Below are 11,549 nucleotides of genomic sequence, written 5' to 3' on the forward strand. Positions count from 1 at the left end.
ACAGGGTTTCAAAATAAAAAATGAAATAGGGCCAGGGTATAGCTTAGAGGTAAAAAAGACCTAGGTTCAATCCCCAGCACACACACACACACACTCACAAAAAAAAAGCAGCACATTTTTATAGTCTAATACACTGTTACACAGCCAGGACAAACATTTTATGCCAGGAAATACATACATGGATTTCCACTTTTCTTTTCTTTGAAGGGGGGGGGGGTTCTGGGGATGGAACCCAGGGGCATTCGACCTCCAAACTATACTCCCTACCCTATTTTTTAAATTCTTTTATTTTATTTGAAACAGGGTCTAAGTTGCAGAAAGCCTAAGTAGCTGAGGCTGTCCAGGAACAGCGATCCTCTGGTCTCAGCCTCCGAAATGCTGAGGTTACAAGCCTGTGCCACCACACCTGCTTCCACTTTTCTTAACAGCAGCATGAAATGCTACCTATATCAAAAGGTAAGGCTAATTCAAGAAGTTTTTAAATGACAATGTTTTCAACTGCATATGCATATTTTAGAGGTCACAATTTATAAAGACACAACTCAACTTCTTTTATACATGTTAATAAGTAGGTGGTCTGAAATTTTAAAAAAAATTGGAAGAAAATATCCTAAATTGTTATCAGACATTAATTAATCTACGCTAGTTAAAGTGGTCAACTATTTTAGATAAGATCTGGATTAAAAAGCCCCACTTCAGCATTCAGCATTTATCACTCAAACATCAGTGGGAACCTCTTTTAAAATAATAGACAGGAGTGGTGGCACAGGCTTGTAATACCAGTACATAGGAGGCTAAGACAGGAAGATTGCACAGGTTCAAAGCCAGGCTCAGCTACTTAGTGAGGCTCTCAGCAACTTAGTGATATCTTTTTCCAAATAAAGTATAAAATAGGTCTGGGAGTATAACTTGGAGGTAGAAAAGCCCCTGGGTTCCACCACCACCACAGGAAAAAAAAAGAAAAAGAAAGTTAAAATGAAAGAATAAGCACTATGACTTCTATCAGCGTGAAAATGCCAAAACACTTTACTATCCACTTTTTTCTCTGAACTACTTTTAAAAACAAGAATATGACTTCACAATACCAGTAATTCAAACAGTATGGAAGGTAAACATGTTTAAGTCCTAAAATCCTTCAAAATTCTAAAACTAAGATGACTTATGTCTAATGGTCTATGGGCCAGTTCTAAGATTTAAGTGATTCTCCTCATACAAATATAACAATGCCAACAGAAATTGAGGTCTGGTATATCAATAAGAAACATTTAGGAATCACTCCACTAAAATTCCTCTCTCCTTTTGAGCAAGTCGTTTTTCGTGTAAGTGGTTTTCTTCTTTCTTTTTTGTTCTTTTTCCTGTATCTCTTCCAAACTAGCCACGATGCAATACTGAAACATATTTCAAGGCTTAGGGTTTTGTTTTGTTTTTTGGTGGTACTGGGGTTCTTGGAAGCCCTTCTACCTCCAGGCTACACTCCCAGACCTATTTTTACCTTTTTATTTGGAAACTGGGTCTCCTAAACCAGCGTGCGCGGCTGGCTTCAAACCTGCGCGATCCTCCTGTCTCTGCCTCCCAAGCACAGGGATTACAAACTTGCGCCACCATGCCCGGCAAGGCTTAGGGTTTTGTTTTTTTTTTTTATGGTACTGGAACTTAGAGGCTTTCTACCTCCAGGCTATACTCCCAGACCTTTTTCTATTTTATTTGGAAACAGGGTCTCACTAAGTTGCTGAGAGCCTCAGTAAGTAGCTGAGGCTGGCCTTGAACCTGTGCGATCCTCCTGTCTCAGCCTCTCAAGTGCAGGGATTACAAACGTGCGCCACCACGCCCGGCATAGGCTTAGGGTTTTGTAAAGAGAAAAAGATGAAAATACATTTCAGATTTCTTTTAACACCAAAATATTTTGATCACTGCTATTCAACAGAATTTTGACGAAGCCGGGAGTAGTGGTGCACGCTTGTAATCCCAGCATTGGGGAGGCTGAGACCAGAGGATCGTGGTTCGCAGACAGTCTCATCTACTTAGAGGCCCTCTGCAACTCAGTGAGACCCTGTTTCAAAATAAAGAATAAAAAATTGGGCAGGGGGTGTAGCTCGGAGGTCAAATGCCTCTGGGTTCCATCCCCATACGTGGGGGAAAAAAAATTATGATGAAATCCGTAAATGAAAGCCATCTAAATATTATTTAACAGCTACATGAAAAATAGCAGGTATGTTTAAAAAGGGCAATCAAAGTCTTCAAAATCTTGTGTATTTTTTACTTTTTCCCTATTTCAAGTAAACCAGCCACATTTCAAGTACTCAATAGCCACATGTAGTAAAAAGCTGCCATATTAGCTTAGGTTGGAACAAAAAAGTTCTACTAGACTCACCTTAATTATTAAGGTAATGTGAAAAAGCTTTTAAACACAAAAGTCCCTTCTATAAAAAGTAATTTTAATTTTTAAATGTATATCATGAAAAACTACACTTGAAAAAATTTCAAGTGTCTTGTTGGCCGATTGAAAAGTTAAAGTGGATCTTACTCATAAAATAAGAGAAAAGGAACAAAAAGGAAAAATAACCATCTGGGGAATTAATAGAAAACAACTGAATTACATTTTTATAACTCAAAAGAAAATAAGCTTAGACACTTCATATTCTTATGTCGCTTGATATTTTGCTTTTAACACCTCACCCTTGAAAAGTGATCAGAATTATCTTGAAGAACATACCTGATTTTTGGCTGCAACTCCAATTGTTCTGTTTTTTGATCCAAATGATATGACTGATCTATAAGAAATAAACCAAATGTTTCAAAAACGTTAAAGAGCATAAATGTGGACATCTTAAATGACAAGAAAATTCTAAGAAAAATGCAAGGGGGGGGCACAGTGTACAAATGCAGCACAATATTCAGAAAAGGGGACTACGCTTTATTGTGCCTCTGAGAATATAATCAGTGATAATCCTACTGTCCAAAAAAAAGTATGCTTGTAGTTTGGGGGTCATTTCTCCTCAACAACTCAGGTATTAATATAATTAACAGGTCTCCAATCATTTAAGAATTGAACATTAATTCTGAAAATACTTTGAATTTGTTTGGCCTTACACATGACTAACAAAAAAATAAGGTGTATGCCAGGTGTAATGGTGCACACTTGTAATCCCAGCGCTTGGGAGGCTGAGACAGAAGGATCACACAGGTTCAAAGCCAGCCTCAGCTACTTAGTGAGGCTCTCATCAACTTAGTGCGACCCCGTTTCCAAATAAAATATAAAATAGGTCTGGGAGTATAGCCTGGAGGTAGAAAAGCCCCTGGGTTCCACCCCCAGTATCACACACACACAAAAAGGTGTAACTTTACGTCTCATAGCCGTAACTCTGTACAAATCTGACATTGTTATACCTATTCTCATCCTGATAAACCACCTACCTCTTTAGGATCCAATACTTTTTATGGCACCTCAAGCAAATAGACCTAAGTTATGTCTAGAGGTTCCTATCTGGAGAGGACCAAATAAATTGATACAGAACAAATTAGAGAGAAAAATGGGATATAAATATTGAAGAGTGAATAACATATTAAATTTGCTTTGAAGAGATGAAAATCGACTTCTGTGAGATGGCTTTCTTAGCAATGGAAATGAAATGCTTAGTAACAAAGGATAGACAGGATCAAGAAGTCTTGTGAGGAGGAGGTAGTGATTAAGGTTTTGCATTAGAGAAGTAATTTAATTGTGCATTACTAATCCCAACCTAATCTAATTTTGAATTAGAGTTACTCCTACATCCGTGAAAGTGATGAGTAAAACAGAAATATATCGAGGACACTTAAAATTTGTTGTTACAAACATCCTGGACCTGGATTATCTGGGCAAGTGCTAAAACTCGTCCTAAAAGCCAGAAAGATATTCAAACAGATATTAGACCTTTAAAAACTACAATCCAAGCCGGATGAGGTGGCGCACGCTTGTAATCCCAGCATTGGGGAGGCTGAGACCAGAGGATCACTGTTCACGGATAGCCTCAGCTACTTAGTGAGGCCCTCTGCAACTCAGTGAGACCCGGTATCAAAATAAAGAATAAAAAATTGGGCAGGGGCTGTAGCTCGGAGGTCGAATTCCCAGACCTGCAAAAAAAAAAAAAAAAAAAAAAAAAAAGTCCAGCACTTAGGAGGCTGAGACAGGAGGATCACACAGGTTCAAAGCCAGCCTCAGCTACTTAGTGAGGCTCTCAACAACTTAAGTGAGACCCTGTTTCCAAATAAAGTATAAAATAGGTCTGGGAGTATAGCCTGGAGGTAGAAAAGCCCCTGGGTTCCACCCCAAGTACCACAATAAATAAATAAATAAATAAATAAGCAAGCCCAAAAACAGTATCCTCCTAATCTCAGTCACTAAACACTTACAAAATGGATCTACTAATTAAACCAGAAATTAACAGTAGCCAATGCAGTTAAATATAATTTAATAAACATATTAAGAGAAATTCCAATACTACTTTCATTTTACATTTTTCAGAGCCATAACCTATTTGTCTTTAGTTACATTGTATACTAGAGGTAACACCCCACCACCACTTTCCTTTGAACAGCTTTTCTTTCTCTTATTGGTTCAAAACGAACAAAGATGTAAACTGCTCGTAGGGGTGAAAGCCTGAAATACTGTCATCTTTCTTACTGAACTCCAATTACAGAGTCCTTAGCACTGCCAAAGAGACCACAATTGATTTTCAAAGAGGTAGGTAGATACTTGGGTTGCTCTGGAGTAAGTTACTAGCAGCCAATGTTGGCTTATTTTCTGATTTTCCATTCACTTTCATAAATGGTTCATTGCACGCAAATGAGTATATAAAGCCAGTCATTTAATCTTTACATTCGATGCTTCATCTTACCATTTCTGGCTTTAGAGTATTTGAATAATAATTTTTTCCTTGAAAAGTACGCAGTTGTTTTCATCAATGCACACGCAAAGATGATTGTAATATATTTTCCGCATAAAAGAACCTCCTAGAAGAGTTGCTTTTTAAAATGTTACCATTTGCCTAACCCATGCTGGTGTACAGTGTAACATTTAATTTGGTGTCAACATCCATCCTTCCCGTCGAAACCTGGCACAAAACTATGCTGTTTTTTATTTTTGCCTTTAAATTGTGTAAAACTAATGAATTAAAAGCCTCAGCGTAGAATTCCTCATGAACCGCTTCTACGATGAGTAAAATAGGTGGTTTCCATCTTCCGAAAAATAATTCCGGGCACTAAGGCACACAATGTTAGCAACCAAAGCAGTAGGTTAAAAAGAGGTGGATTAATCTTTCACGGCAGTGTTTCTGCGGTCGCTAACAACAGACTGCCCCCCCTGGCCCAGCAGCAGCGCCCAGGCTCTGGAAGGTTCCAGTTCGAGATTCACAATGCGGAAGAAAAGACTCGGTAGCCGAGGGAGGGGAGCCGGGGGCGGCCCCGCCAGCTCGGAGAACACGGGTGGGAACCGGGGGCGGCCGAGAAGGCGCAGGCTGGCGCCCGCTGGGAACCGCGGCCGAAGTCCCGGGCTTTGCCGCAGCCGGGACTCCAGAAGGAATTCTGCCCCGGGTGACGACCGCGGGAGGCTCGACTCCCGGACGCCCGTCCTCGCGAGCCCCCGACCCCACGCCGCGCGTGGCGGCCCCCGGCCCGCCCAGGCCCGCGCGGGCGCGGCGCTCGCCACCCCGCCGCTGCGCTCCGGGCCCCAGAACCCGCCCCGGCTCCCACTTACGGCGTGCACCGGTCGCTGAACTCGTTGGCGATGGTCTCGATGCCCCCGGCCCGGGCCACCGCGATGTAGCAGCTCTGCGAGCCCACGTCCAGCCCCACCACCGACATGGCCGGCTCGCGCGGTCCGCCTCCGCCTCGGTCTGCGTGCTCCGGGCCGCTCGCTCCGCCTGCTCCGCCGCCGCCGGGCTCGGGTCCTCGGTGTGCGGCGGCGCTTCTGTGGCGCGGGTCGGACGCTCGGCTAGGGAGGCGCCTCCGGCTTCCCGGGGCCGCGGCGCGGGCAGGGGAGCTGCCGGGGGAAGGAAGGCGGCGCTGGCCTCCGCGGCGCGATCCGCACTTAGAGCTGCCGGCCTCGCTCCGCCGCCGCCCGCTCGCACACCGGCGCTCAACTACGGACCCAAAAGGGGAGGTCCCACTTCCTCCGCCTTATGTATTGCACTGATGAGAACTTTCCAGAATCTGCGGCATTTACTCACCGGCGCCTCCACCGGCCCCTACACGTGCCACTTCCGCTTCCTCCTTCTCGAGCCTTCTCGAAAGATTCTAACCAATGGGTGGCCGGTCCCCGGAAGGCGCCCGCCGTTGCCATGGTGGCAGGCCCGCCGCGGCGGCGCCATTGGCACTAGCAGGCTGGGCTGGCCCGCCTCCGCTCCGCCTGCTCTAGCCAGACGCTCAGGGTCCGGCTCACAACTCGGGCCCGAGAGAATGACTCGGAAGCTCATAACCTTTCTAATCGACTCGGGCGGTGGTGTTAGGCTCCCCCAGACTATAAAGGGAGAGTGAACGGACGGAGATGAACCCCACTACTGTAGAGAACCCCCCCCACCTCCGGCGCTGGGAAGTCCGAGCAGCTGTCAGGAGAGCATGCCGGGAAGCGTAGTCCAGCTAGAGATGTGGGCGCCTTGCATGCTGGGACAAGTAGTTCCGGCCGCAGTGCGTGCTGGGACCCGGCTTTGTCTTGGGGGTTCTGGGAGAAGCTGGGCTGTCTCTCTCTAGCTCTTTCGCGCGCATTCTCTGGCAATGGGCGGTTATTTTGTTTCTTAGTTTTGTATTTGCTTGCATTCTTGCCGCATTAACCCGAACAAGTGATGCATTCCGTCTTGGAAGGAGGAACATCAGCTTAAAGCTCTTATTGGAAGCACGATGTTCGTGTTAAAATGTTTTATTCATCAGCCAGCAGGATATTTTTTGAATAAAATGTCAGGTCTTTTTAGAAAGCAGTTTTTAGTTACTATGTAATTTGGAAGGCTATCTGTGGTGTCACTTTCTGCTTACTTTTGATACATCTGATTTAAGCAGACTTTGTTCCACCGTGCCGCTCCTAATCGTAAATTAATAAGTAAGTTTTTCTTTCTTTCTTTTTTTTTTTTTTAGTTTGAAACAGGGTTCTTTCCCAAGAAAGCGGAGACCCATGAATTTTCGCTAAGTAAGGCAACGAGCAGAGGAAGAAAATGGGAACTGTGCTGCTGGTATCATCCGTTTTTTTTTGTTTTGTTTTTGTTTTTTGTTTTTTAATACCTTTTCTGTCTTTTTCAATTTGGTCAAAAAGAGTTCGTGTTTACTTTAACTTGGGCACGTAGAAATTAGCATAGTTTGTATGCATGTTACTAGATAGGTGTGTAATTGAATAGAGTTGTGACTTAAAGTTAGGAAAATCTTAACGCAGGAGAAGTATGACAGTTCCTTCTTGTCCAATGAACCAAGTATGATAGATGCAAGGTCAGAGGCCCAGGTTTATGTTACATGTAAAATAGACTATATGTTTTCTGATGGTTGTCTGCCATTAGAAAAGTTAGTTGACCTTAATTAAACAGCTTCACTTGCCTTTAAAATGAGCACAATACTAGTAACTATCTCGGGGTGGTTGTATTCTTAAATTTGAAAATATGGTTAGCTGTAGTGATTTTTCCATGCATTCCCAAAATCTTGACCTCTCCAGCTCTTATTTATGAAATCATATTAAAGCCCATGGAAACATAGTAATTTTGAACAGAAAAGATCTTTGGGATTATTTGGTTGGCTTCCCACATTTTATATGAGGAAACTGCAGAGAGGAATGCAGCCAGACAGATTTGGGTCAGGTTCAAATCCTGGCACTCACTGCTAAGAGGCTTTATAAAAAGGACAGCTTTTAAGAGCACCAGCCCTCCTGGAGTTAAACTTCATGGGCTTTCATCCTGGCTGCTCCTATTAATTTGTGAGCTTGTGTAACCTTGATATAATTGCTAACCCTGTGTTTTACCTCATAGGGCTTATGTAATGATAAAAAAATGTATATAAAGCACAAAACGTCATTATTATGTAATAGTACTGACTTTAATACTGGGCAAACCTATAAAACGGAAACAATACTATTTTTGCTGGAATTTTGGAAGTATTAGGTATGAATAAAACATCTAGTATGGTAATTAATCATTGTAGTAAAAAAAAAAACACTAAGAAAAGTTGATACCAGAATTTTCATCTCATTTCATACTGCTGTGGCTTCTGAGTTGTACAGTCATGTTGTTATTTAATCAGTTCACTTAACTATTTATTTACAAAACAGGTGCTTAATGAGAAGCCATAAGAATTACTTACTGGAGCCAGGTGTGGCCCCGGCCACGTGGCATGGCTGAGCACACTTGTAATCCCAGCACTTGGGAGGCTGAGACTGAAGGATTGTAGGTGCACAGACAGCCTGAGCAACTTAGTGAAGCCCTCCGCAATTTACTGAGACCCTATTTCAAAATAAAAATATATAATAGGGCTGAGGGTGTAGCTCAGAGGTAGCATGCCCCTGTATCCAATCCCCAATACCACAAAAAAAAAAAAAAATTACCATATTTGTTATGGAAGTAAAGTGCTTGTTAGTGCTTGTTAGCCTTATGGTGGTGCACACCTGTAATCCCATTTCTTGGGAGGCTGAGGCAGGAGGATTACAGGTTTGAGGCCAACTTCAGCAATTTATACCCTCAGCAACTTAACAAGACCCTGTCTCAAAATAAAAAATAAAAAGGACTAGGGGTGTAGTTCAGAAGTTGAATACCCCTGGGCACAATACCCAGTCTCCACAAAAAAAAAAAAAAAAAAAAAAAATTGTCATTTTGGTAACTTTATTATATTTTATTACTAATGTAATTTTTATCACACAAAAATTTCCCCACACTATTTTGTCAGTGTCAGAAATTTTGAACTGAAACTTCAATTAGGTAAAAACAGCCCCCACAAATTCTTGTTATGTAATTATGTATCAAGAGGTAAACATAGCATTAAGGTGAGCTAATTCTTTTTTTTTAATTTTTTTATTTATTTTTATTTTTTTTTTTACTCACTTGTCTTTTTTATTTATTTATTTATTTTTGGTGGTACTGGGGGTGGAACCCTGAGGCCTTCTACCTCTGGGCTATACTCCCAGACTTATTTTTATATTTTATTTGGAAACAGGGTCTCACTAAGTTGCTGAGAGCCTCACTAAGTAGCTGAGGCTGGCTTCGAACCTGCACGATCCTCCTGTCTCAGCCTCCCAAGCGCAGGGATTACAAGCGTGCGCCACCACGCCCGGCAAGGTGAGCTAATTCTATGTGTTAGCAGCTGCCATTGCAGATACTGAGTTTTATTGCTTTTTTTTTTTTTTTTCGTTGAAACAGGTTCACTGAGTTGCAAAGGGCCTCACTAAGTAGCTGAGGCTGGCCATGAGCCCAGATCCTCCTGTCTCAGCCTCCCAAATGCTGAGAGTGTGCTACCATGCTTAGATTGCATATTTGTTTTTAAAAGCAAGAAGGTAGCCAGGCATCGTGGTGCATGCTTGTAATCCCAGTACCTGGGAAGCCGAGACAGGAAGATCACAGGTTCACTGCCAGCTTCAGCTACTTGGTGAGGCCCTCTGCAAGTTAATGAGATCCTGTTTCAAAATAAAGAATAAAATAATAGGATGGGGTGTAGCTTAGGGATAGAATGCCTGTGAGTTCCATCCCCAGTCTCCCTCCCCAACACACACAGCAGAAGTTCCTCAAAATTGGAAGCAGAGACAACCCCCAGAGAAGGAAAAAAAAAAAAAGTAAAGTTAAAAGATGAAAAGTACAAACAAAAATGCCATTGAAGCCAGGCATGGCGGTATACACCTATAATCGCAGTACTTGGGAGGCTGAGATAGGAGAATTGCAGGTTCAAAGCCAGTCTCAGGAACTTAGTGAGGCCCTATTTCTAGGTTAAAAAAAAAAATGAGGCTGGAGTTATCACTTGGAGGTAGAATGCCCCTGGGTTAATTCCCAGTACCACACACACAAAGCAATAATATGTGATATAAAAAGCTATGACTAGCTTCCTAGGAAGAAAGAAATGGGCAAAGGAGCCAATATGTAGATAAACAGGAACAAGCACATGACCTTCTACTTCTGTTGTATCTTGGTCCCTTTGAATGCAGCCCAGAGGTGGGTGCTCCAGGGTTACAGAAGTAGCATAAAGCTTGTTACAGATAAAGACTTGCTTTGTATGGCTTCTCTATAATACCAGTGCATCATGAAGGCTCAAATATGTGAAATTTTGTTTATTTGAGCATCTTTGTATATTTGCTTATTAGAGGATTTTTTTTTTTTTTTTTTTTTTTTTGGTGGTAGTGGGGGTGGAATCCAGAGGCTTTCTACCTCCGGGCTACACTCCCAGACCTTTTTTATATTTTATTTGAAAACAGGGTCTCACTAAGTTGCTGAAAGCCTCACTGAGTAGCTGAGGCTGGCTTCGAACCCGTGCGATCCTCCTGTCTCAGCCTCCCAAGCGCGGGGATTACAAGAGTGCGCCACCACGCCTGGCTTAGAGGATTTTTATTTTCTTCTGTGTATTTAAACTCATTATTTAAAAGTTAATTGGCACTAGGTATGGTGGCACACACTTGTAATCTCAGTACTTGGGAGGCTGAGATAGGAGGATTGCAGGTTCACTGCCTGTGTCAACTACTTAGGCCCTCTGCAACTTAATGAGACCCTGCTTCAAAAAGTAATGAAAAATAGGGCTAGGGGTATAGCTCAGAGATAGAATGCCCCTGGGTTCAATCCCCAGTACCAAAACAAAACAAACCCCCACAAAAAAAAAATCCAAAAAAAAACCCCAAAAACTAATTGGCTTTGCTAAGATTTCTTTTGTCCTTATTTTAGGTTATATTAGAATGAGCATCTAAAATGAGGAATGTATGCATGAGGATATCATGCTGGGAGCAGAGACATACAAAAGATAGATATAAAATTAAGGAGACTTGATAAAGTTAAGGAGACTTCATCCTATCTGCAGACAGCATATAGGAGAAACATAAAATGTTTTTCTTCTAATCTAAAAAGGGATTACCCTAGTTTATAACAAATGTGGCTAGCAAAAACTCCATATAGCCAGGTGTGGTGGCACACGCTTGTAATCTCAGCATTCAGGAGGCTAAGACTGTAGGATCGCAGTTTGTGGACAGCCTCAGCTACTTAGTGAGGCCTTCTGCAACTTAGTAAGACCCTGTTTCAAAATAAAGAATAAAGCCGGGCGTGGTGGCACACGCTTGTAATCCCTGCACTTGGGAGGCGGAGACAGGAGGATCACGCAGGTTCGAAGCCAGCCGCACTGGTTTAAGAGACCCTGTTTCCAAATTTTAAAAAAGTATAAAAATAAAATAGGTCTGGGAGCGTAGCTTGGAAGTAGAAGGGTTTCCAGGAACCCCAGTACCACCAAAAAAAGAAAGAAAGAAAGAATAAAAAACTAGAAGCCGAGCGTGGTGGCACACGCTTGTAATCCCAATGCTTGGGAGGCTGAGACAGGAGGATCATGCAGGTTCAAAGCCAGCCTCAGCTACTTAGGCTCTCAGC

The 11,549-nt window shown here is 42.5% G+C and overlaps 1 protein-coding gene across 5 annotated transcripts in view; it reads right to left on the reverse strand.

Annotated features, from left to right (window-relative positions):
• The window catches only part of HSPH1 (heat shock protein family H (Hsp110) member 1), a gene marked incomplete at both ends in the record, with an annotated part of 30,487 nt that extends 24,147 nt beyond the window's left edge, over nt 1-6,340 (reverse strand). For 3 of the 5 annotated variants that reach the window (XM_080689182.1, XM_080689183.1, XM_080689181.1), the window contains 2 exons: nt 2,714-2,771; nt 5,732-5,838. In XM_080689182.1, the coding sequence (XP_080545308.1) occupies nt 2,714-2,771; nt 5,732-5,838 (165 nt within the window). Of the gene's footprint in view, nt 1-2,713; nt 2,772-5,731; nt 5,839-6,203 lie in introns of those variants that run through there. The other 2 variants (XM_080689185.1, XM_080689184.1) reach the window with 2 other exon arrangements.
• Between the last annotated feature and the right edge of the window lie 5,209 nt (nt 6,341-11,549).

This window comes from Muscardinus avellanarius (genome assembly GCF_963383645.1).
Source record: "Muscardinus avellanarius genome assembly, chromosome: 2".
Classification (NCBI taxonomy): domain Eukaryota; kingdom Metazoa; phylum Chordata; class Mammalia; order Rodentia; family Gliridae; genus Muscardinus; species Muscardinus avellanarius.